The 26,719-nt window shown below is 41.8% G+C and overlaps 1 protein-coding gene and 1 long non-coding RNA gene across 4 annotated transcripts in view; one reads left to right on the plus strand and one right to left on the minus strand.

Moving 5' to 3' along the window:
• The window catches only part of SYN2 (synapsin II), a 176,402-nt gene that overhangs the window by 132,701 nt on the left and 16,982 nt on the right, over positions 1–26,719 (plus strand). Inside the window, exons 8-10 of the mRNA XM_071755454.1 lie at positions 4,635–4,709; positions 8,624–8,726; positions 18,223–18,372. Of these exons, the coding sequence (XP_071611555.1) occupies positions 4,635–4,709; positions 8,624–8,726; positions 18,223–18,372 (328 nt within the window). The remainder of the gene's footprint in view (positions 1–4,634; positions 4,710–8,623; positions 8,727–18,222; positions 18,373–26,719) is intronic.
• Positions 57–26,719, minus strand: part of LOC139801378 (uncharacterized) — a 73,302-nt gene continuing 46,639 nt past the window's right edge. For all 3 annotated transcript variants that reach the window (XR_011728182.1, XR_011728181.1, XR_011728180.1), the window contains 4 exons: positions 20,683–20,737; positions 17,229–17,429; positions 15,347–15,479; positions 57–2,256 (listed from right to left, as the gene is read on the minus strand). This is a non-coding gene — a long non-coding RNA (uncharacterized lncRNA). The remainder of the gene's footprint in view (positions 2,257–15,346; positions 15,480–17,228; positions 17,430–20,682; positions 20,738–26,719) is intronic.

The following is a 26,719-nucleotide window of genomic DNA, read 5'->3' on the forward strand; positions in this document are numbered from 1 at the left end:
ATGCTGGTTGTGACTGGGAGGAGGAAAACAAGACAAGAGGTGAGCCTGCCAGAGTGGTTTTCCTGCTAACCTGTGTTTATTTTTTCATATAAAGAAGGGAGGGTTTGTTTTTATAGAAGACTCGTTAAATCAGATTCTTTTGTATCTTTCTGCCAGATTAGGGTTAAATTTTCTTCTCCCTCTTGAGGATATTAAGTGATATTCATTCACACAAAAGCCTGAATGGTAACAGTGCAATGGAACAAAGTACTTCCCTTTTAACCTAACACATATCACAGGAATTCTGATCTTGCAATGACCTTCACACACACGGATGAAAAATCTCTTCTCATTTTAGAATCCAGGTGTTTGTGTAGTGATCATGACTCTGTGAGAGGCTAAAAGGGTGTTTCAGAGACAACATCAAACTGGAGCAGCAGAGCAGGTGATCATGTAGTAGCTGAGCTATGGTAATTTTCTGTGTGCATATTTTTAGTCTGTTTCAATTACCAAGCAGTGTAATCTGACATAAACTCCTTTCACTTATGTTTTTAAGACAAGTTCAATCATCTCATGTGTTTGTTTCCTCGTGCTTGCAGTTCAGAGGAGGGAAAAAGAGAACAAAAGATGGATAAAAATACACACAGGCATTTACATATGCACACCTACATACATGTGCAAAGATACTTTTCCAGGAATTCCTGTAACATTGGAGGGATCAGAGAAATGCATGTGGACATTTGCTGTGTTCTTTATCTGTAAAAACAATTGGACTCAAAGCAACCCATCAAAAGTAAGAGGAGCAAAAGCTGGAGCTGGGTTGCAGAAAACACATGAAATGTTTTATAAAATTAAAGAGTTTGCTTTAAGTGTCAAGTAATTAAGAAGCAGCCAAGAAGCTCTATGAGAAAGTAGAAATTTTGCCCAGAGCAGGGGGAAGGAGTGAAATTTATCTCCTCCAGGTTGATATTGGAAGGCCACATAGCAGCAGGGGATCTCCTCTAAGATGGTACTGTCACAAGGCCACCTCTCTTCTCTCTCTCCAAACCATATCTTGGGCCAGTCCCACCACTTTCCCAGACCACTTGTACCTTTCTGTCTCTTAGTCCCAACCCCTTGTGCTTTCCCATAGCCCCAGGTTCTCCTTTGCCCCTTTGATTCTACTCAGCACCATTGAGCAGCCTTGTTCAGCCTCTGCCTCCAGTCACCAGCCAGCCTTACCCCTCTGTCTCAGACCTTTCCACACCACTGCCTTCAGCTCTTCAGGGCTAGCTTGGTGTTTTTCTCCCTTGTTGATGCTTTGGCAGGCAGATTTCTTGTGTGGTGCTGCCCAGCTCTCCCCCTCCTCTGTTGTTTGTAATGAGCAGAGTTGATTTGTCTCTGTCTTGCAGCTCCCAAGAGGCAGCCTTAGGAACAGGGCCCAGTTCTTTCTGGCCATGACACAGCACCAGGTACCAGCAGTCAGATGCAGTGTTAGTAGCTTGGTGGTTCATTCCCTGTGGCAGGAATTGGGCCACTGCATTTCAGGGCAGTGAGACCTCCATTTTTTACTTTGACTTCAAATTTAAACGCAGTCGAGTCTCTAGATTAATTTTGGAAGAGTCAGCCATGGTAAATTTATGATTTTCAAACATTAAGTGTTTCTTCTTCACAGGAGAAACAGTTGGCTTGAGGGACAGCAAAAAATAAGTTCAAATGACAGCCTGTTCCTCCTACTTCTTACTTAAGTTTCTCCTCAAAAACTCCAGGTTCATCCAAATGCTACAAGCCAAGCAATCCCTTTTGTTTTTTCCTCTAGATTCTTTCATGCAGTTAAATCACACACACAAAAATGAAATGCCGAGCCATTGTAACAAAGCATCAAGAAAAGAAGCTTTAGCAAATGCCTGTAGAATCCCTCATATAAGCACACATATACATTCTGAGAGGGAAATGCTGCTCTGCAGCTGGTTCTCATTTCATTTGGTGACACTGGAGCAGAGCACTTGGAGAGCCACCACAAAAAACACCAACCGAGCATTTGTTTTTGTAGTTTAAAGAGAGTTATGAAGAGCTTCAGTTTTATAATTCTGTGGGAAATTGTGGTATAAGTGGATCCATGACTCACAGAACACTGGTGCTTATCATCTGTCAGGAGAGATTACAGCCAAAAAGCAACCCTGGATCCCTCTGAACACCACAGCTCCTCCAAGCGCTTTGTGACGCAAACTTCGCTGCACTCGGGACCACTGCAGAGTCCATCTGACTTCAAGAAAATAGAGTTGAAAGGGTCACACACTAGGAAGAAAAACAGAAATAGAAAAACACCACGGTTAAATCTGCTCTCCAAAAGCAACACTCTGAACCCATAGCTTCATGGGCTTTGATCAAAAGGTCAATAAAACAAAAGCAGAGCGCACCAGCCCCAGAAGGGCAGTGCTGCAGAATGAAAAGTCTGACAGGGCACCTGCACAGGCACTGGAGATAGAGACATTTCTGCAGATTTTCCTGGGGAGAAGTCCCTCTCTGGGCAGTTTGGATCCTGTACTTCAAATGGTACTAAATAAAGCAGAAAAGTGTTGGGAAGAGGGAAGCTCCAATTAGGGTGAATTGTTTACGCTAATCGTGGTTCCTTTTCCCTCAATTTTAAAACAGTTCTTCCTTCTTTGTAAGGACCAAATGAAGTGAAAGCATGTGAAGCCTAAGTGTAAAGAGCAGATTTAGGTTGGATGTTAGGAAAAAGTTCTGTACCATGAGGGCAGTGGAAGAATGGAAGAGGTTGCCCAGGGAGGTGGTTGAGGCCTCATCCCTGGAGATACTCAAGGTGAGGCTTGAGGAGGCTCTGAGCAGCCTGATCTGGGTGAGGGTGTCCCTGCTGACTGCTGGGGGTTGGACTGGATGAGCTTCAGAAGTCTCTTCCAACCCAAATTATTCTATGATTCTGAAGCACTTAAAATGGTAGATGTTGGTTTTTTTGTCTTACTTGATATTTAGGAAAAGAGGAGGAAATAACAATGCAACAGACCCTTTGAAACAGAGGAAGACCCTGACAGGATTAACTCCTGTAAGGAAACAAAGCCAGGCCCTGACAAGGCCACAGGGTGTAAGACTCTTTTCTTAAAACAAAACATTGCCAAGGCACCAAAAGACTGAAAACACACAAAGGAGCAGATAAGAGGACAGAGTAACATCCTAAGTCCGAAATGGTCTTGCATTATATTATATTATATTATATTATATTATATTATATTATATTATATTATAATCCCACAGCATTCCTCTGTGTCTTCTCTTGGTCCCACAGCATTGCTACCATCCTCAGACTGGTTCAGGGTCAGTGGGGACCTGTCCTGTGGTGGAGCACAGTGTGGCTTCAAGCCAAGCAGCTTTTCTCCTCTAGTCAGTGGTGCTGAGATCAGGGCAGCTGAGGAGCTTGCACTAAACACTTGCCAAAAAGTCTTCAGGACAATTAATTTCTTTTTTTCTGAGCTGGTCACATTCCTAAAAGAGACCTGAACTAGTGGATGCCATTGAGAGTCTGCAGTAGAGTTGAAGTTTGTGAGAAGTTTCTCTCTCTGATGCAGAATAGGTATGGGGAGTGCTACTGAACTTAGAATTTTTAAGTTGGAAGGACACATATATACAGAAATAAATATCACTTGAAAAATGCATCAGGAATCAGGGAATAGCCTTATAACTGGGAAAAGTTACCTTGCACACAACACTCAACGTGCTCCTTCCCCTTTTCACTGTTCTCTCCCACACCAACAAGAAACTTGGCACCTTATGCTCTACGTGGCTCTACTTTTTGCTCTAAAATTCATCTAACTTTATGAGGCTCCCACAGAGAAGTCAATGTTTCCCCCCCCCAATTGCTACTGGCTCTCTTGATTAGGTTAATAGAAAAATGGATAGAAAACTATAGTTGCTGCTTAATATACTTTTAATACATTACAGATGTTCCTATTACTTTACTAACTGGAAACACTTCATAATTCCTATCCATAGACTATTCCCAGTACAGCATTTAGGTTTCAGAAAACAGTAATTTTCTCAGCCCTGGTAGCAGTCCTAAGCTCTGAGGTAAAAATGCTTTATTTTTTTACTTAGAGTTTAAATAAAAGATGGCATACTCAGGCCTAGACATAAACTGTTTAGATTATATTAGTGCACTAGCAAAGAGTGAAAACTGGAGGGGGAACCAAAACCCAGCTCTAAAACAGATCTGAGGTCACTTTGGAGATGTTAAAAAAATAGATGTCCTGATTTTTGGGTATTGGGACCCAACTCTGCAGTGGTGTGGATGTGAGACAAGAAGGGGAAGCTTCAGTTCCTTGACATTTGCACTCTTTCAGACTATTTATAACTGGGAGCAGCTTACTGCTAACACTTCACTTTACCAGAGCAGGTTATTTTTAAAGAAAATCTTAAATGAGAAAATGGGGAACCCAGATTTCACAGCATTATCATACTTCATAATATGCTCACAGGGAAATGAGTATTTCTGACAATCGCGACACCTCTTTAGAAGTCTTTTATGTTTTAGATGTTCCAAGCTGCCAGACAAGAGAAAGGTACAAATTCTGCTGTAGTATTCATGTAAAAATTGGAGTAATTTAATGGACAGTAAAAATACAAAACCACTGGCTGTCTTTGTAATAATTTCCCCCTTGCAGGAGAACTTCCATATCTGGAAACTGGAAGACAAACACGGGCTCTGCCATGTTGGAACAAATTGCTATGTCAGATAAGTAAGTCAAGTCTCATGTAAGAGGTAATTTAAAAAATTAATTCTATTTGAAATGCATTTTTAAAACATCATATTGGTGCTGTGCAGTCCACAGCAAATGCATGTCTGCTGCTCAGTTTGGAAAAAACCCCTTTGAATTAGATTGAAAGAACATGAGCCAAGTGTTCCCATGGGACTTGTCTCAGAGTCAGCTAAGTGCCAGCCTTGGGTGCCTACGTGCACCCTTGGGTTCCTGCATCCCTATCTGCAGCTGGAGAACTACTGGAACATCCTTCAGAAAATTCCATTTTTCAGATTCAGCCTATATAATCATTTCCTCTGGTTCATTTGCCCTGCTTTACCTAGGTCTTACTCCATGCCACAGTATTTTAAACTACTTTTTTTTGTGTATCATCTATTATAACATATCTTAACTTTGCCTCTTCAAACAATGTTTCTCTTTTCTACTTTCAATCCTGCTAAAATGCTTATTTTTCATTTTTGAAATTTCCCCTGAACAACACTTGGAGGCTTTTGCCCAGATGCTGGGATACACTGGAGCTCATTTCCCACGTGTCATCATTCCAGCTCTGTACTGAGCATTTCTTTTTCTCTCCTCTTCTTACACTGAATCCTTTTTGCAGTCCAGTGAAACACATTCTCTTTGTCAAACTGCTTTGAACCTCGGGGCTTCTCTCAGTGCTACTCATTTGCTCCAAGTTCCTCTACAACATCCAGACCTCTTTTCCCTGCCAAATAACTCCTTGAGGCTTTTTGATGGCTATGAATTTTCTTTTGTTCTCCAACGCTCGCTACCAGTGGAAGCTGAAAAAGCTCTGTATAATGAAAGTGTAATTTAAAAGGTGTTTTAAAGTTCAACAGTAGTCTTTTTCTGGTTGGGTTTGTTTTGTTTTCTTTAAAGTCTGGAATCTACAACTTGGTCCCTCTTATGAGCTGAGGGAGACACAGGAACTGAACCATTGCCTGCCCTGAGAAAGGTGCAAACAAGTAAGATGGGAATTACAAGTCCCTGCTGTCCAACCCCTGTCTAGACTGTGTCCTTGCTGATCTCCCCTCTGGGGATGGAGTGGAGCCACATTATTTTCTCTTTCTCATTCCCCTCCCACCTTCCTTCAGAAAGTGAGGTTAAGCCTTCAGAGGGAGGGGAAGAAAGAGCGTGGATGTTTTTTGTGGGTGTAATTACAGTGGGGGAAAGCACAGCCCCTTCAGTTTGGCCACGAGGGAACGGACACAATATCAAGTGTGGGAAAGGAGTGGGGAAGGTTAACCCTGCCTCTCTGCCTCACTACCTGCTTTGCTTCAGCTTCCTTTCAGTTTGATGTAAATTTTCCCATTAAAAACCCCACTAGTCAGACCCCAAAACTTCTTTTACAAAGTCAAAAGCCTAGCAAAGATGCCTGTTTTCTCCTAACAGTAGGAGCTTTTTATTTTGTGGCAAGCTGAAGTGTACAAAGCAGGAGCAAGGAGAAGAATGGGAGTTTTTTTCAGAGATGAAGTCGTTAGCAACAAACCAAAAGCAATCAAATCTGGGGCACGTGCATTTCCTATAGAAAGCATCTCATGAGTGAGGGAGGAGTGTTTTGAAAGCAATGCCTGAACCAGCACTGCTGGATGCAAATCTTGGTCCAAGCATTTAGAAAAAGAAGGCAGAATGTGACACAGGAAGGGACAAGGACAGGACAGGAGCTGCACATCCCCGTGGTTCACGTTCTTCTCAAGCTCTCTGAGTCCAGGAGCCTCTGCTGCCTGGGTAGGAGCAGAAGAATGGAGACCTCTGCTAACTGGGACACTCCACAGGTTTCCTGTCAGACACCTGAGGAACAAAACTTGATTCCCCACCAGAGCCTGCTGCAGACTCTGGCAAAATCCAAACCAGGACCTCTCGTCCAACCTCCTGGGCTGAGAACACTGCAGATTCCTCTGCCCAAAACTGCTCTTTCCAAATGCATTGTTCCAGCTCTCTGTTGGCAGAAGAGAGGCTATGAACAACCCTTGCATGAGTCTGAGGGGTGTTTTGGTATTATTGAAGAAAATGTCATTTTTTTTTTTCATAGAAAGTCCAGGTATTTACTTTTAAAGACAAATTTTGCTGTCCTTGTAAGATACATATTGGTTTTTTAGGTTTGTTTTTTTGTTTTTGTTTTTAGGGAAAGAAGTTATAAGCAAGTGCTTGCTAGCAGTTCAGTGAGTGCATCTACCAGATGTTAAAATTGCCAGGTGTCCTAAAAACCCTCTCATTCCAGACAAAAACCACATTTCTCACAGAAACAAGAATTATTTTCCTTGCTAACGCACTGCCATCAGGATTTTTTCAACAGTTGTATCAATTTCTTTGTATTCTGCTTATAAGAAAAACCTTTCCACTGAAACAGGCTTGATAGAAGAAAATACAGAGTGTGACCCAGTAAGTTCTCTTGGAAGGGATGCAGTGACTGGAGATCATTCTGTATGAATGAGACTCTCAGCCCAGCAATGAATTTTCCTTTGGTCCTACACTGCAGTGAAGTTGAATGCTGTGTTTCTTACATCCATTTTTTTGGCAATGGAAATGGCTCAAAGGCTGGATCAGGGCAGGGTCTGTAGAAGGAAATTGCTCTCATTTGTACTCAGATGCCTGTGAAAGGGAAAAATGTTTATGATAAGTGGCTGCTTTAAAGCTGTTTTTTAAGGAGAAGGTGTCCTTCATGTGATGGAGCTGGGATATGGCTACAGAACCTTTGCCATCTCCTCTGGTAGCTGTGTCACCAGTTGAGGAAAAGCTCAGGAAAGTTCTCTGGGGTATTTTGTGCCCTGGGAGTCAGTCCTTGCCACTGAGCAAACACACAGAATTCACCTCACTTCCCAACACACCCAGCAAAGTGTTCTGGCACCCTGCTGGGGCACTGACAGTTCTGCTCTTGAGCACAGCAATCACCTCACTCTTTTTCTACTACATCCCACTTCATTCCCTTGTGAGCCAGATAATGTCTCCATGCATTGGATGGATAAACCTCTTCATGTGAGAAAAACAAACCATGTTACTGCATGTGGAATGGCTGACCTGGACATCCCTCTGTCCATATTAGCATGAGGTTAGAAATCAAATGGAGTTGTCCTTATGTTCAATGCTGCATGAAACACTTGATTTTTTAAGAAGTTGTAGAATTCCTCACAATTCTTTTGTTGAATTTTGCTGCAGTTGTCTCTAACCCTACATGAAGAACATTATCCTTGTCTGCATGCTACCTAACTTTTACGTCCTGCCATACCCTGGTTCTCTTGCATCATCTGAAGGGTTGTTTTGCCTTGATTTTTGTTTTGCCTTGGTAAGTGATGTACACCTAAAGCTGCCATTGCTACTTTGGAATCCAGCTGGGTCCCTAATTGCAGGCAGAGACTTGTTCTAATTTTCCTGATGAAATAATTAAAGCCATTCATAATTAAGGGCCCTACCAAACACAATAGGCCAGGGGATTGTCACACTCAAATCTGTGCACTGATGCACAAGCTTGAATTTCAGAGAAAAACAGAGGCCCTGTCCCCTGTCCCTTTGCCATCACCAAAGCCACAAAACCTGGCCAGATGATAAATCCCTTTCTGTGGAGTTGTCACAGAAAGCAGAGGCACAGCCAGCAAGCTGTCCCTGCCTCAGGGCACTGGAAATGCAGGATGGGACCCAGCTAAATGCTGTTTGTGTTCCAGCAAATATTACCTTCAGGTTACTCCCAGTTTAGAGCAAACACGTGTTTGGACCAGTATAAACTGGGAAGGATCCAGAACAATGCTATTTCAGGGTACAAAGCCACAGCTTTTCTGGATTCTGCTGGCAGAATTTACTGGCAGAAATGTTGTATAAAATACATTATTGGGTTAGGCCTGTGGAAAAACAAGAGCCTGTTGAGATACTCACAGAAAAAAATTATTTTTATGAAACAGGTACAAGCTTTGGGTTGACACCTGTTCTGAAATATTTGGTGGTTTGGACATCTGTGCTGTTAAAGCTGTACATGGAAAGGATGGAAAAGATTATATTTTTGAGGTAAGCAATCCCACTCTTTTTAATATCTGCTTTTATATATTAGAACCACCCAAGTAAAGAAGACTTGTGCTAGTTAGGAATTGTCTTATTTCTCTTTCGGGAAAGGCTGTGTATTTTTGAGCAAGGTTTAAATCATAATACAAAGCCACATGTTCAAGTTAGTGGCAAGGTTTGCTGGAAAATGTAACCATATATATGGTAATGTCTTTTAGTTTTTGAGGAAATGTACACAAACTACAAAACAAAACCAAATGTGGATGTCACATTTTCCCAACCCTTATGATTTCTTTCCTGAGCAGGCTTACCAGTTTTTCCTGGAAGGTTTATAGATAGCACAATCCCAAGGAACCCCAACCAAATTATACCTTTACATGGAAAGGGAAATTAAGAATGAAGTGGAAACAGCTTTACTCTTTTTCTAGCCTAAATGTTGCCTTTAAGACCCAATTCCTCATGAATCAGAAGTCTCTACTGTAGATAATTTTGAAAAGTTTGTTTCTTGTTTATCTTAAGTTTATTATGCACAAATATGACTTTGGCCACTAAAGAAGTTATCATCACTTGTCTGTCCCACAGTTAAGAATTTTTTTCAGGATCTTCTATGTTCTTAGAGATAGGCAAGGATCTTCAGAATCACCCCACTTCAAAAGAGAGTGATATTTGCTAAAGCAGAAGAGTATTTTTTTAACCATGAGAGTAATCTGGAGGCAATGGATTGAGCCTCTCTGGTTATTTGTATCCATTTATAACAGAGAAGCTTTCTAGAATAACAAATCTTGTTTTGTCCCAGTGTTAAGCAGCAGTATGTATTGTCTTCTCTGCTAGTTCCACAAATTCATTTATCCCAATTGCAACTGCTGGCAGTTCCCAAATCAATCAATAGCCCTTTAAAGGACTGAGCTGCTTCCAACCCTTCAACAAAATAAACACAATTCATCACTGAGATGCTGAGGAAGATGTCAAGCAATCCTGTTTGTTTGGTCTGCCTGGCCAAAGCAAAACTTGCTGTAGTTTATTATCTCAAAAGTCACTGTAGCTGAAAATTTAGGATTCCATACTAAAAAACCTCTTCATATAGAGCAGTCTTTCCCCCATGGCTGGCATCAACCCACACTACTGAGTCCCTCCTACCAACCTCTTTTATTCCCTGCTTCCTTTTCATCCTCTGCTTTCTCTACAAATACAGCTGGCACTTTCTGCAATTTCTCAGCTTTTTGAGCATCACCAACTCCTGCTGAAGTCAGGTACACAAACCAGCTCCTGCCTTAGGTCTTGGGAGGTCTGTTGGGTAGGAGGAGAAGGGGCAGCAGTTTTTTGAAAATTAAATCCCCAGCACCAATCATAAAATGGACCAACAGGGTACCCCTCTTCCTCCTGCTGAACAAATCCCTGATTTTCCATGCCAGATACAGTCCTACTGCTAAGCAAAAGGAATTCTGAGGACTGCAGGATAATGCAGCAGGAACTGGGTTTGTGGAGCATTTTAAGTAGTGCACATAATGGATGGTGCAATTAAAAGAAAGAGTGGGCAGAAGTGTGGTGATTCCTGCTGTGCCACAGAATCAGCTGAATTGTTTGGAAGATGGCAATGCCCATCACCAACAATGGTTAAAATCTGGATAAGACACTGAAATGTAGAATGGTTTGCAAAGCCCACATCCACCAGAACATCTGTAACGTGACCAGTTGCTACTAAAAAGCCAGCTGACATCAACAGTTATTACCCTACAATTTTCACAGTTAGTGTCTATAATTTTGTGATACAATGGGGAGCAGATGACCAGCTGCACCAGTAGAGGAAAAAAATTTTGCCTTTTGTGCACTTTCAACATGGGAAAATAGATGTGTAGTTAAAGGCCCAGCAGCTGAGCAGGCAATGGGTCTGCAGTGCTTGGCTTCAGCTCCAGTTGCTGCCCCAAACCTGGCCTCTCCTCTGCTCATGCTGGCTGGTGCACCTGCTCCAAAACTAAATATTTCTGGTTTTCTGACACTTCAGTTCCCTAGATATGACCTGACAGGAAACATACAGGTTCCTAACATCTGTACTAATGTATACAGATGGGTTCCTCCTGACTTCTCTGTGTAGGCACCGAGAGGCAAGTGGATGCACGTCCCAGCCACGAGCCAGGGTGGAATTCTCCTGAAGTATCCTTCATGTGCTCAGCACTCAAAATTTCAGCCTCAGAGGGGTGTTGTGTCATGAGGTTGGGAGCTCAGCATTTTACAGAATAACTGCTTAGCACACAATAGATATTTTGGCAAAGCTGTTCAGCAAGAGCTTTCGGACACACAGAAACCAAGAGAATATCTTGAAATACCCACAGTGTTTTGGTATTACATGTGACAACTCATTGCTTAGGAATATCCATTCTAAACAAATGTTAGGAAGCATAAGATGTAAATTATTTTGTATATTACTGTTTCTGGAAGGTTATTAATTAATTTGCTCTTGTCCTTTGCTTTCCTTTTTTTCACTTACACCAATAATTTTCTAATTTTAGATTTACAGCCATTCAACTGCTTGGTGATGGTCATTTTGTCATTCCTTGGTTTAATGTTCTGCTTCCTTTTATTCCCCCAAAGCATGGAGCAGTAAATGGTACCAGTTGGTGATATTAGAGTCATTACAACATTGTGTCTCATGAATCTAATGTTCTAACTTCTTAAAACCCCCCACTGTAGGGTGATTCTTTATGGTCTAGTATGCTACGCTTGCACTGCAGGTAAGAACGTGTTGGTTCTTCATGTTAGCTCCAGCCATCATGCCCCACTTCTTCAAGAGGAATAAACATTTTTTTTCTGGTTTAGTTTCTCTTAAAGTTTCTTTTCTATATGTGTGTGATAATAGGATGATTTTTAAATAACTTGTTTTAAAGCCTGGTGGTCATTCAAACTATGCCAAGGCTGCTTGCTGTGTAAGTAGAGTAAGAAGCTTTCAAGAATAGGATGGAAGGATTAGAGAACTAAAATGAAAAAAAAAAAAAAAAAGAATGTTTAGAGACACTGAAGTGTAGTTTTAGACACTAAAATTCTGCATAAACATTGTTGTGAAATAAATATACAGATTTTTATCACTGTTAGCTTCTTCTAGATGTCTCCCTCACAGGATGTGTTCCTCTGACCAAGTAGGTCTCAGTGTAATAGCAACCAAAGACATGGCAGTGATAACAGAGATTCCCACATTTTATACATTTGGGGGCTAGATTTGGGCCCATTTTACAGAGTTGGGTCAGTTCCCCAGTGCTCATTTGTTCATCTTTCATCATCTTTCCATAGCCACCCTAGAGATTTCCAGTCATTTAACAAGCTGTTATTTCCCAACCATTACAACAAGGATAATGCACCAGTAACCTTTCCACGTTGCTGCATGTGCTGCTCCCAGGGGAATTATTTTGAAGGCCTTCTTGCTGGGCACTTGAGGGGTACCCTATGCATCCCCAGGAAAAAAAGATCCAACCCAGTTCATCTGAAGACAGGAAGGACAAAATATTGAAGTCATAATGCTATCCAAGCACAATACAGCCTCTGTTTGCTGTGAAGCTACAGGCTTTCTGCAGTTTACTTAGATGGGGTCTCTAAGAATTAATTGTGACTTTTAATAGAAGATTCTTTTCCAAAGCTTCTTCCCTGTAAGAAAACACTTCCTTTAGAAGGACTTAGTGCTGCTGCTTCTCCTGTACTCCAAAAACTAGCTTCCAAGTCCTACTAGGGAGCAATGGACTAATTAAAAAATCAATTAGCTAACAAGAATGCTTGTCAGGTTGATCAGGAGGAAGGCCAAGTTATTATTGTGTGTAACAATCTTTGCTATTCATGTCGTGTCTATTCTTTTCCCCTCAGTTGGGAAACTCAGCTGCCAAGCATCATCATGCCAGAGATGAGCTGTAGAAACAAGGGTTTTGTTACCACATCACTGCAGCACACAGCTTGTGAACTGTCTTGCCAGTTCCTGCTAATAAGACAGCAAATTAAAGTCCACTAACTTCTTAAATAGAAGGACTTCTAATATTTCCCTTTTAAAATTAACCCCTCTGTAGTTTTAATGCTGCAAGGAACAGACACTTGAGCATCGTTCATGCTTCTGACTCCACTGAGTATTTCCTTTCAGGATTCCTTCTTGGAAAACCAAACCTCTGGGAAACTGAGCAAAAGCTCAGATCTTGCTGATGAATGCAGTAAAAGATAAAAGAGAACAAATGTCAGAATCCTTTCAAGTGGCCTCACAGGCAGTCCCCCAGATTTAGCTCCAAGTTGAATAGGTGGCTGGTTCCTGCAGGTGTCTTATTTCCACTTGATAATTTTTACCCTAAGCTATATTAAAATTATCTTCCAGTAATACTTACTGATCTGCATGAATAATAGTGATAATTTGGTTTCCATCTTGAGAATAATTATTCACTGATATTTTCTCACATAATATTTACATTTTCTGCATATATTGTTAAAATACCTCTGACTCTGGAAATTTTAAATTAGCAGCAATAACCACTTATGTGTGACTGTCTTCATGTTTTCTGGTGTTCATAATGAGCCTTACTTTAACCACAGGGGATCAAGACAGGTAAAATTCAGTGTGATGTGAAATTAATTGTCCTTTTCTAGACTAGACCAATATCTGGCACATACTCTCCAAGTGCTTGCATTTCTCTCAGCTATAGTAACTGCATTTTCTATATCTTTTTACACTTTTTTTTTTATCCACTCCATTGGCATGAATTTGCAACATACAAATTCAGCTCTATCCAGCAGTTTAGATGGGACACAGCAATCATTTGCTTAGTTTGTTTTCATCCCAGCTAAAACCAAGACCATATAAACTTCTCTGTGGGCCCTGGATCTTTCATCAAGGAGCACGGGATTCACTTTCCCAGCTGCTCTCTCTTTTTCTGCAGATGTTGTTACTCACCCACTCCAGGAGGGACTGTAAGAATTTCCTAGCAGTCACCACTGGTTTTCTGCTGCCCTGTCCCCTGCCCACTTCTCAGGTGTGGTTACATTTCCAATTACAAATGATTCCTGCATCTGCTGTGGAGACCTCAGGGAAAGCCCTGGGATGACTTCATACCCAGTCACTCCCTTCCTTCTCAGAAATCACACCCCAACCTCCTCAATCTGTTGGTTTCTCCTAATGTCAGTGACTTTCCCCAGACTTAGATCTCTTCAGTGAAGATTTGTATCAGACTCTGCTTTTCCAAGGCAAAGTTTTCACCACAATTGGAGCCAGCCAGGTCCCACAAATGCACCACAGAAAAACCTGTCCATGCTGTAAGAGAAGAACATGGCCATGGTGTAGCAACACCACCAGACAGCCTTTTATTTACAGACCAAAGGAAATGGGTTTGCTCTGTCCTCACACTCTCAAGAATGGACGTTCAAAGTCACCCTGACTGGCAACAAAAGTCATTCCTCCTCCCTCTGCACTTACCACTTATCCTGCCTTCCCCTGGGAAATCCTAGGACTTTTTCCATGTGAAATCCATAGATGGTTGTTCTGTTGGATTCCTTGGGCCCTTCCAACTTGCAAGCCCTCTGTCCATTCCTTCATGTTCCTCTTGCTGACCAACACCTTTTGCCACTGCCTCCCAGGTTTCCTCATCCTTCCTTCAGCCTCCACATCCCTCCTCCCCAGCACAGTTTGGGCTGGGGCTTCCCAAAGCTCTAGGCAAGAGATCCTGCTTAATCCTCCAGTGGCAAACGTGTCATGGAGAACCCTGGACAATGCCAGTCAGAGCAGTTTCTCCTTCAGACAGGATTATCCCTTTGCAATTAATTACTGCTACCTTACAATTGCACTGGCTCCTTGATTACACCCACCCCATTTCCTTCCATATTCACCAGGGATGAACAGCATTTCTCTTCCCCTTCTTGCCAGTCTCAGTTTTGCAGCCCAGTTTTCAAATCCTTGCCTTGCCCCCACCAGCAGTGGAGGGCAGGGGCTGATTCCCACAGAGGTGACATCACTGAAAGGTCAGGCTCTTGTTTTGTCACCTAAAGATGCTGCAGCAGGTTCTGTCTCTAGTGCTAATACTTGCACTCCCTCTCTTATAGCTTAATAAAAAGATTCTTTATGTCTAATTCAGAATGTGATAAGAGAAAGTCACCCACTGGCTACTGAAATGAAAATAAATTAAAGATAGAAGCAATACTTACTAACTAACTAATACTTACTAACTAATACTTACTGCAGTTCATAGTATGATTTTTAAATTCATTTTTTGACTGTTATATCAGTAACACATTTGAATTTCTAAATTAAAAGTGTACTTTTTTTCTATGGAATCTTCTTAGTGGGTAACTCCAATATTTTGACTACCTGACCTAGATACTGAAAAAAACCCAAGGAACCTGTCTGTGTCTAAATGGTATTTTAAAACTACTACAGGCTGTAAGTAGCCTATTTACAAACAGGATGCTTTGTGAATGTTTAAACTTTGTTCACTCCTCTGAAGTGGGAGAAATGCCAGCCTGGCACTCCTGTTAGTCATTCACAGGTTTTAAACACTCCCAGTTACCCAAGGTATTTTTAATTCTTAAGATCCATATATATAAAGCATCACTAATTTCTGATAAGTGTGATTATTTTCCAGGGAAGGTAATGAGGCTGCATTTGTGTTTTGTACCTCACTGGCTGCTGTCTTTGTGCTCCAGGGAAGGGCAGAACATGTCAGGGCTTCTCATCATTCAGGTCTCAGCATCTGACTTGGTATTTCTTCAGCCTTAGGGTCAGCTTACCCTTGGCCAACAATATTTCTTCTGGTATGGAAACAAAAAAAGGGGTTTTCACATCAAAGCCTGTCCAAGGGACAAAAGATTGTCAAGGGCAATTGGCCATGGGTTTTAATGTCACCTGTGACTGAATCTACCTTGGTATGTGAGTAAGGCATTTTCTAATATATGAAAATACTCTCTTCAAGAAATACAAGATCTTCACTGAAGTGGACCTGAAGTTTTGAGCAACAGTCCAGGGCTGCTTTTTTAAATCTTAGCCATCTTAATTCTCCCACATGAGAGAGAGTCTGGTAAACAAGGTGGCAATATCTCCTAAAGGTATCTCCTAAACTTGCAGTTACAGAAGTATTTCAAAGTAGAAATTCAGTCACAACTCCAGGTCTTAATCCTGCCTTTTTTTAGGCAACTTGTTACACAGTCCTTCCAAATAATTTTTTTTTAATGTAAGTGGATGGTAAGCAAAGCAAGGTTTTCTTTGCACTCTTGTGAAACATGTAGGTGGTGCTTCTCTTGGTAGGTAAAAGAGGGATTAATATACCCCTGGTAATGAGGGGCAGTATTTTAAAAATAATTGTCATTAAAGCCTGTCTTCAAGGGGCAGATTTTAAGACTCTCTGAAAATCTGTGGTTTTGCAGTGGACAATCAGGCATCCAATGTCCTTCCCACTGACATCAGGACTTTCCAACCTGCAGTCATTATTAACACTTTAAAAAGTGTTAATAAGTGGTTAATAAGTGGTCATTGTATCTGGCACACATGGTTGCCTCCTCCCTCCAGGCATTATGGGTATGACTCTTGGAGTGGTCTGATGGCATTAAACAGTTTTAAGAAATACCAATAAGTCAGTGGACATTAATACTGAAGTAAATCCAAAATATGTTCTATTGCAAGGCTGCATTTTACCCATTCAGAAATATCAGCTCGTGTTGGTTCAAAACCTTTCTCTCAATTAATTAAAAGTATTAGTTATGTTCCAGTTAAAAATATCTATATAGAAAATATCCTAAATTTTATAGAAACTTTCTGTGTAATTATTCAGCATTTCTGCAGTGCTGTGGGTGTGGCCCAAGAGTGGAAAAACATTGATTTCTTAGGAAATCTTTCTCTGGACTTCAGTTATTATTTCTTTTTTTTTTTCTTAGGGCTACTTTACAGCCTTTTATCTCTGAAGAAGCTTTGAGGAGACATCCTAGGTGTGAAGATGCCAGAACAAGTGTTGCCAACATTTTGGCCACCAATACACAATGGCAATGCCAGTTGTAAATGAGCAGAGGAACAATGGCAATGGTTTGGGGCTTCAAACTGATCTCATTACTATACCAAAGCAGCACTTTCCATAGTTTGAATATCCTCAGGCTTAGGAAATACTATTTACAGTGCATTTACAAGGTACACTGCAACCCCTGCACGAGATGGAAGTGTTAGGATGTTCTTTTTAAATCCACATCTCATTAAATACAAAATTTGTGTGTCTAATTCCTGGAAGCCCTTCAGTAGCTAACAGGAGGAAGGTAAAGTTCTGCTTTTTTTATCTGTGAAGGAGATAAAGTGGTGTCCCCCCTGGCTCCCTTCCACCTCAGCAGGATCCCACACAGTGCAGATGCAGAAGCTGAGTGCTCATCCCCCTGATCTCTGTCACCCCTTGGGATAACAAATTCTTCCACCTTATAAATTTGCAGGATCAGGTTTTATGACAAAATTTTAGCATCTCCCCATGGAGTACACAAGCAGGGTAACCAACAAAACCAGCTCAAGGCAACAAGGGTGCCCACCTGAGGAGAGGGGAGTGAAGCTCTCCAGCCCAGATAGCCCCGTGTGCCCCAGCAGGGCTCCTTTGCTGGTGCTTTGGCTGGAAATTGGGAAGGGGTCAGGGAAGGTGAAGGTTTTCCTCTGACCATTAGCACTTGGGATTGCCTGTGGCAGCAAAAGTCCTCCAGCACTCCTGACTCTGCTGAACCTTTTCAGTCATTTACCTGCAAGAGAGGAGGAACATCAGAAGCCCTAGAGCCACAGGAAGGTGCATATTTGCAAGTATCCCAAAAGTAGATCCACTGTAGAAATAGCAAATGTTGTGTAAAAATAACAAATGTTTATAACCCACTGAGGTGAACTGAATTCACTATTTGTTTTATTCATGGTTGCTGGACACTACTAACCTGCCACATCTGGCATGACACTGTGCACATTTTTATTTGCCTCTCTGATATCCTCCTTTCTTTGTAGAAATTCTTACATCTTTTTCACATCAGCCACACTACTTTTCAAAAAACCATATTGATACAACAAGGGTCATAGTTTAAATTTTTCATTAATGAATAAGGATCCAGCCAACCCTAGCAGCAATCCAACAAATAGCTAGGAAGCTGAGGTTTTAGTTTGCATTTCCATGGTCTAATTCAGCTGCTGAACACGGTATGAGCCACAAAAACACATGAGAAAGTCTTCAGAAATGTAGCTTAGACCAAGGAGCAGGCAATTACTTCATAGCCTGAGTAACCTCAGCTCCCCACAGGAGCTTTGTGCCCCAGAGTGGGGGCCCCAGTGTCCCAGGGGGGCTGTGGATTGCCTGGGGCTGGGAAGGGAGGGCAGTGGGAACTGGCTGTGCTCTTGCTCTGCTCACCCATCTCCTGCACATCATTTCTACAGAGCTGGTTTGGCTTTTGTGAAAAACCATGAAGTCAGCAGATGACCTGAGGTTGCAGAGAGATGTGGGATAAGTTGATTTGAGTGCTGTATCAGCAGCTGATGTGTTGGTTTATGTTTCAGGTCATGGACTGTGCAATGCCTCTGATTGGGGAGCATCAGACTGAAGACAGGCAACTTATCACTGATCTAGTCGTAAGCAAAATGAACCAAATGTTGTCCAAAACTCCCATACCATCTCCTCAGAGACCCACTGCCACTCAGCAGCCTCAGGTAGGAAACTCTTGTTTGAGAAAGAGATTCTTATTCTGTCATTTTAAGCTCAAAATTTTCCTCAAAGAATTTGACTGGAAGACTGTGCCAGATGATGTACCCTGAACTGCAAGAATTCAAGAACCTATCAACAAGGTTTTTTAGGTTTGTCACATTTAAATGAGGTTTAAATCTCCAGGTATAATTATCACAGAATCACAGAAAATTAGGGGTTGGAAAGCACCTCAGAAGACCACGGAGTCCAAGCCCTCTGGTAGTAGTCCAAGTGCTGGTGTAGTTCTACCACTGATAACTGTAGAATAAGTGGATTATCAGGTTTTTTGTTGTTTCTTTTCAGTTATACCTGTGTTAAATATCCTGGAAATAATAAGCAGGACTGGCAGACAATCTTTGCCCTTTCAGTTATACCTGTGTTAAATATCCTGGAAATAATAAGCAGGACTGGCAGACAATCTTTGCCCTTAGGATGTCAGAAAAGACACCAAGATAATTGTTCTTGTTGGTCTCATGAGAAATTAATTACATGACAATCTTTTTTTATTTGTTGCAAATCATGGAAATACCTTTCAGATCTAGGGAGCTCCTAAAGTCTGTTTTGCACACTAGCAAACTTGTGTCAAAGGCCTCAAATGGATGTTTCTTTCATGGCTTGATGGCTGAGGTGTGGGGCTGCAGAATTCTGCCCCTGGCTGTACCACCTTTCAGAAGTTGGAAACCAACTCTGTGTTTCCATTCCATGCTTATAGAAATGTTATGTTTATTTTATTGATCTCTTAAATAACTTCTAAGAGTCTGGTGTTGTTGTAAAGGGCTCCAAGAACATAAATTTTTTACCTCTAAGTTGGAGAGAGAGGGATTTGATGTCAGATGGGATTTTGACTGTCAGATGGAAAAGGAATTGGCCACGTCCAGAGTTACAGCCACCAACTCCACCTCCAAATGGAAACCAGTAACAAGTGGTGTCCCTCAGGGGTCAGTCCTGAGACCAGAACTTTTTAATCTCTTCACCAGTGCCATGGGCAGCAGGGTTGAGTGTGCAGGGCAGCCAGCTGAGTGCAGGCAGTAGGGTAGAGGGAAGGGATGCCACCCCGAGGGACCTGATGTCCTGCACTTGGGTCATGGTTGTCCCCCAGTACCAGGGCAGACTGGGTGATGAGAGCAGCCCTGCAGAGAGGACTGGGGGATGCCAGTGGATGAAAGTGGGACATGAGCCAGCAATGTGCACTCACAACCCAGGAGGCCAACAGTGTGCTGGGCTGCACCAGCACCAGCGTGGCCAGAAGGGTGAGAAGGGACTTTCTCCCCCTCTAGTCAGCTCTTAATTGAAATACTGCATCCACTTCTGGGGTCCCCAGTACAGGAAAGATGTGGACCTGTTGGATCAGGTCCAGAGGAGGGACACAAAGATGAACAGAGGGATGGAACAGCTCTCCTCTGAGGAAAGACTGAGAGTTGGGGTTGTTCAGCCTGGAGAAAGGAAGGCTCCAGGGAGACCTTATTGTGACTTGTCAGTACTTAGAGGGGGCTTAAAAGAAAGATCAAGAAAAACTTTTTACCAAGGCCTGGAGTGGCAGGACAAGGGGTGATAGTTTTAAACTGAAAAAATGTAGTTTTAGCTTAGACATTAGGGAGAAATCATTCATGATGGGGGTGGTGAGACACTGGCCAAGGTTGCCCAGAGGAGTTGTGGCTGCCCCATCCCTGAAGTGTTGAAGGCCAGGTTGGATGGGGCTTGGAGCAGCCTGGAGGGTCCCATGGCAGGAGGGCTTAGATGAGATCTTTAAAATGTTTGTTCTCAGCCCAGACTTTTCTACCATCCTATGGTTTTTTGCCACGTGCCCTGTGCACACTGAGGAGCATCTGCTGTGTCCTCACAGGTAGGCAGCAGGTCTGGTCCCCAAGAGCCTTGTCAGCTGCAACTCTTGTGGTCTTTTCTTAGCACACTGAAGGAATAACCCATGACAATATATCCTGACACAAACCATCAGGGACTCTATTTCTGCTCTGTACCAGCACAGCTCCGTGGTAAAGCAGCAGAAGAAACCAAACTGTCATACAGGAATTACCAAAACTGAATCCAGAATCTATTTTTACTCCCAGTAGGCTCCACACCAGGTAAACAATTTGAAAACAATTTTGTGGCATACCTCAGACAGACAAGTTCTTGAGGCAGAATGACTAATTTGTTCTTCAAATATATCATCATGCTTTAAGTTATAAAAATACATCATCCCACATAAAAAAGTGGTGGGGCTTCTATTTATATTACAGCCACTTGAAACTAAGCACAAAATTGTTTGACCACGGAACCACTTACAATGGAGAAGTTTCCATCCAACATGACTCAAGTCCATTGTAAAGGAGACTGAAAAAGAAAGACAAGGAGTGGGGGGAAAAAAAAATCACCTTATGCCACATTATGGTTTCTCTTAGGACTGCTAAATTAGACAGATACTAAAATGAAGCAAAGAGACAAATTTAGAGTTGCTCAGAGCATAAAAGTCAAAGTAAATCAGAATTTAAATCAGTAATAGGTGTTACTGTAACATTAATAGATTCAGAGCCATTGAGAGCATTTGATATTTCATATTTTGGGGGAAAAAAAGGGAAGGGCTTGGTCAGGTTTGCTTCTCTGGATTTTAAAGAAGACAAGGGTGGAGAAATGTTTATGGATACTGGTGTCACTCAGAGAAACTGGTTATCTGTTATATGGACATGGTTTTTACCCATTTCCAAAGAAAACTGCCTACAAAAGTGTGGAATTAAGTAGGACAGAGGAAGCATTATAAGAAAGGTCCTAAATTCCTCAGTCATTGCTGTCACTCTCCATGTCCATGAAAAGGTTTTTTTTCCTCTTAAACAAAAAGGCTTTGGATGAATCCAAAGATAATATTTGCTGAACCTCTATTAGATTTCTACTTAGTTTAGCTTACTGAAGAATTCATCCTTTCCTAATGCTGGCAGGATGTTATTCAACATTAATCTTCTTTTCCTTATCCTATCCTTAAATTATGAAATGCAGTTGACCAAAATCAGAAATGTCCCTTCAGAATAGATGCAATATTTGTTTTCATCTCAGTGAATCTTCCTTAAAATTTGCCTTGTCATATAATCTACCAGTTTAGAACAGACAAAGGAGACAGGAATTTCTGGAGAACATATTTGCAAATACCAATTAATCTTTCCAGCTTTAATGGAGAATCATGAAGCAGGTATAGAGTGTTTAAAACAGGTATCTCCTCACGTGCAGTTTATTTTTAGCTAGGTTGTTTTCCAAAGAATAAAATGTCTGGTAAAACAGGCATCTTTGGACACTCTTCTCCTTTTTCTAATCTGAGGAATTATTTCCTAATCATGAGCATTACATTCATCTGTGGCACAGGGGGATGCTGCATATTTCTGCAGGTCACATGAAATGCAAAGCCAGTAATTTATCCTAAATTATTTATCCTAAATCAACTGTGTGCATATGTATGTGTGGTCTTAGAAACCAAACTAATCCAAACATCTCAGAGTAATTTGTGTGGTTTTGCTACTTGTTTTTAAATGAAGAGTTTATAGTCAATAGTACAGCTGTAGATGTGCCATGGTTTGAATTCCCTCATGATCTGCATTGGTTTATAAAAATTATTTATAATCTGCCCATTCCATTGGTTGCATCCTAAAAAAATGCTCCAATTGATAAATGCCTGCAATGGTCAGTGGTGTTCCAATTAGCTCACTGTCAGGAAACAAATCCATGATTAAGGAAATAGGGCTTTGTTTGGAGCTCTGCAGCCAAATCTTGATGGAAATGATTGGCCTTGCCATATGTGCTGAGGCCAAGGAGTGCCAGAAGGAGCAGGTTCCAGCAGCAGGGACTGCAGGCAGACCCTGTCCTTCCAAAACCCATGAAAATCTCTAATCTGAGGTATCAGATACACTGGGGATTTTTAAACCTAGATTTTCTAGACTTCTTTATTTCTCTGTGAACACTTGCACAGCCTCTGTAACAAACTCTCCTGGTACATGGCAGAGATTCTGTGGAGAAAAGCTCTGCTTTGCAGCCCTGATGCTGCCTGGCTCTGGCTGCTCTCAGCAAATGTCTCCTGGTTTTCTTTTGGGCTGCAAACCTTTGTACTGGGGCAGAAAGTATTCAGGATTCAAAGCTTGCCAGTTTTGCTCTTATCAGCTACTTTGCAAGTCCTCCCACTGCAAAGAAAAGGACTGGACTCAGAGAAGTGTGAGCCAATACAACCACATGTGGTCAAAAAACTCCCTCTAAAAATTAAGTTGCTTCTCTTTAGTTGAAAAAAATGGCAGCTTGTTTTGCTCACAGTACATGAGAATATATATAACAGAACTTGATCTGGGAATATTGTTTTAATAGAAGTTTTCCTTGAGACAAACCTTCTGTCCTTGCAGGTAAGAAAGTGATGGAAATCTCAACTTCCACCTTTTGTAACCTCTTTGAATACTTCTGACAGATCTTTTGAGAAGCTTTTTTTCAAATATTCCCTAAAAACCAAACCAGTATGTTAATCCACCCAGGGAAGTGTTGCTGCCAGTGGAATCACTCCTCCATCTCCATCTGTTGATGGGACAGATCACTGCTGAAACTTCTGCTGTCTGGATCTGCAGTACTCTGCAGGTGGTTGCTCAGTGCAGGCTATTTTATGCTCCTTTCTGCAGCAGCATTAGTAAATAAACAATAATAGTACAACATCTACCCAAACCTGCATTTCAAGTCATCAGATGAATTGTGATGAGCTAAATTCTGTGTAGCATATTCCACTGGGCATGAATATTGCCATAAAATGCAGATGATTACAGTGGTGTTAGGAGCTGAAGCGAGAGAAAATGCTATTAGGGAAATGTTATTCCAGTCAAGCTCAGTTGACACCACGTTGCATTATGTGCAAAAGAACAAGGAATTTATTGTCCTTAATGGCAGGAGGAAATTTGTGCACCAGAGACACAACATCCAGAACAACTTAATATCACAAAGAGCAGCAGCCCCAGCTACCTCGACCTTAAAGAAAGGATTTGCACACCAATAATAAAGCAATCAACCATGCAGAGGACAGTCAGCCAGTTATTTGGAGACCAGACTAGCAGAGCCCAAGATGTTCCATTTTTTAACACTCTTTTCTAAAGTGTTTTCATGCCTGCCTCACTCTTCACCCTCCAGGAAGTTCAGTACAATGACACTGAGACCAGTAGAGGCTGGGGTTGAGGAGCCAATACTGTCTTCAGCTATTTAGAGATCTGGTGTAATTTATTGCTGGTTTTGCTGGTTTTCTCTTGATCTTACTCATTCTTCATTCCTTGCCCCCCTGTATAATTTGACTAGAGCCAAGCAGTTTTCCCCAGTTCTATTTTTCTCTGTTCAGAGAGCAAATTGAACCAAATGTGAACACAGTGTAAAGCCCCAAAGCATTTTCTCCAGAGCAAAAAGCAAACCATTACCAAATTACCTGTTCTTGGGCTTCCATAGGGGTGCTCACAGTTCTGTTACATTCCATCTGCTGGATTTACTTCTTCTTTTAAAGCAAACTGCTTATGATGAATGTGTTTCAAGTCACTGAAGCTTTCCTGATGGTCAGTACAGTTAATGGATTTGATCTTAACTGGGGGGAATGCACTGACCAGGGGAGGATCCCTCCAGTCACGGAGTTCTGTGGACAGAATTCAGTGTTAGTCTGTTCTTTTTAGAAGTGAACTTCTCTGCACTAATTTTTAGGCTTGGACCTTATCTCTAAAGAATCTTTCTGCTTTGCACAGTCTAATAATAGTTCATCTGAAGCACAACTGTGATTTGGAGGTTTGCTGCAGCTTTGTGTCATCCATCAGACCCCTCATGCTCAATCATAGAATCCCAGCCTGGTTTGGCTTGGAAGGGACCTTAAAGCTCATCCATTCCCATCCCCTGCATGTGCAGGGACACCTCCCACAGCCCAGGGTGCTCCAAGCCCATCCAACCTGGGCTGAGACACTGCCAGGGATGGGGCAGCCACAGCTTCCCTGGGCAACCTGGGACAGGGGCTCAGCACCCTCAAATTAAAGAATTTCTTCCTAATGTCCAACCTGAATCTCCCCTCTCCAAGTTTTAACCCATTTCCCTTGTCCTCTCCCTACCCCCCCGTGTCCAAAGCCCTCCCCCAGCTTTCTTGTAGCCCCTTCAGATATTGGAAGGTTGCTCTGAGCTCACCTGGGAGCCTCCTCTTCTCCAGGCTGAACAACCCCAATCCCTCAGCCTGGCTTCCCAGGGAGGTGCTCAGCCCTCTGAGCATTTGAGTGGCTCTGCTCTGGACACCTTCCAGGAGCTCTGTGTCCTTCTGGTGTTGGGGACTCCAGAACTGGAGCCAGGACTCCAGGTGGGGTCTCAGAAGGGCAGAGCAGAGAAGAGAGAGAGATCCCCTCCTTCCCTCTGCCTGTGTCTGCCAGGCCATGGCCATGCCACCAAGTAACTTCACCACCCCCAAGGTTCTTTCTGTCACAGTCCCTCAGCATGTTCTTGAAAAAATGTCTTTTGCTTCCTGATGTCTGAAGGGAAAGCCTGCCTGACAAATAAACAAATTAAAAGCCTACAAAAAAAAGCCAAATCATTCTGCAGGAATGAGGGTAAATGCAGAGTTTCAGTATTAGTGTAGGAGAATCCTGCTGACCCTGTGCAGAGCAAATAATTCCCTGGTGTAATTAGATCTCTACTAACAGACAGCAGGAGTCATTTAAGAACAGCTTGCCCCAAGAAGGTTGCTCCATGATCTAATGGTCCCTAAAACCATACATGCTGGTTTCTTTCTCTTAGGAAGACATTTCAGTAGTGAGGAAGTGGCAGCTGTGGCATTAAAACACCATAATTCCACCCATATTTGTGGAATAACAGATCCTAAATACACTCAAGATTAGCCTCACCTTCTCCCTTTTCAGGAGCAAGGGACCTGGAAAAAGGGAGGATTTTACTATATGGCTCTTTGTTTCCTTTCAGTCTCTTACATCAGATTGCTCTCTATAAACAGCAATAAACAAGTAATATATTTGTGTAGATATTAATTGAGCATCTCCTGTAGTCTACATCAAGCAATAATGAGGGGGTTTTTCTTTTCAAGGTTTCCCTCAGAAAGTTTGAATCCACTCTGACAGCCCTCAGTGGCTACAAGCAAAATCTTAGTAATTATTCTTCACCACTTACACAGTCCACAGGTTTTTTAATTACTTATTTTTAATTACTTTTCCTGTTAAAATGCTTATTTAGTTATTGTTGTGGCCTAAGGGGAAGGGGTCAGGCAGCAGCAGCAAGATGCCTTCCTAAAAATACAGGCAGAGAATATAACACAGTATCATCAAAACAATGAAAAATTTATATAGATACCTCACCAAACACTCACCCCCATTTTTACAGGTCAGTTCTGAAATCCTGGAGGTTCAGTCCTTTCACTGCAAGGAGTTTCTGTTCCCTGGCTCACAGTGACATCTTGTGGCTCCCTCTCTTTCTGTGCTCACTGATTTTGGGAGTTCCCTGTTGCTCAGCATTCCAGCACCTTACAGCAGCTTTATCACATGAAATAAGACACTGGGTATGCATTTGACAAACCCTAAATGTGTGTGTGTATATAAATATATATATTTTATATATATACACACACCGTGGTTAGCTGTGTATATGTGGAAGAGGAGATGCTTATTTTGATCAAAGGCTTTTTTCACCTTTTAGTTATTTTAGCTTTGTGAAAATGTAAGACAATCCCTTTTAGATCTTAATGGAAAGGAATAGAATTTTAAAAAAGCAGAAGAGAATAAGCACATATGGACCCCAAGCTCACCACATCCTGTGAAAAGGCCACATTTGAGGCACACTTCATTCCAGCTAAATTTACAGCAGTCAAGGTTATTTATCACAAGTATAAATTAAAGTATATATTTTACTACACCATGAGTAAAACACCTCTCCATCTGAGTGTCAGAGATGACAACAGAGGCAGAGACTCTGACATGAAGTGCAGGATGAAGGATGTCCAGAGATTTATAAATTCAGTACACAAAGCTGGACTTACTTGGAGCATTTGAACTTGACATTCAGGTATTGTAGTGGATTAGTAACAAAGCTCATGCAGGGAAATAAATCCCAATTTTTTTTTTAATACTGACAGTCAGTAAAAAACAGTGAGGTGGAAACACAAAGGTTGGGCAGGGATTTTACTAACAAATTGATCCTGAAAGTTAAGATAACCTACTTGAAAATACTTATTAAGATCCTCTACCAGTAGGTGGAGTGATTACTAAGGAGGGACGTAGGCACTGCTGAGTTCTGCTGCTTTTTTAGTCTCACTTGTCAGCAGATGTAGCTGGTAAATAGCTTGCTGGG

The sequence above is a fragment of the Heliangelus exortis genome, chromosome 12 (genome assembly GCF_036169615.1).
Source record: "Heliangelus exortis chromosome 12, bHelExo1.hap1, whole genome shotgun sequence".
NCBI lineage: Eukaryota > Metazoa > Chordata > Aves > Apodiformes > Trochilidae > Heliangelus > Heliangelus exortis.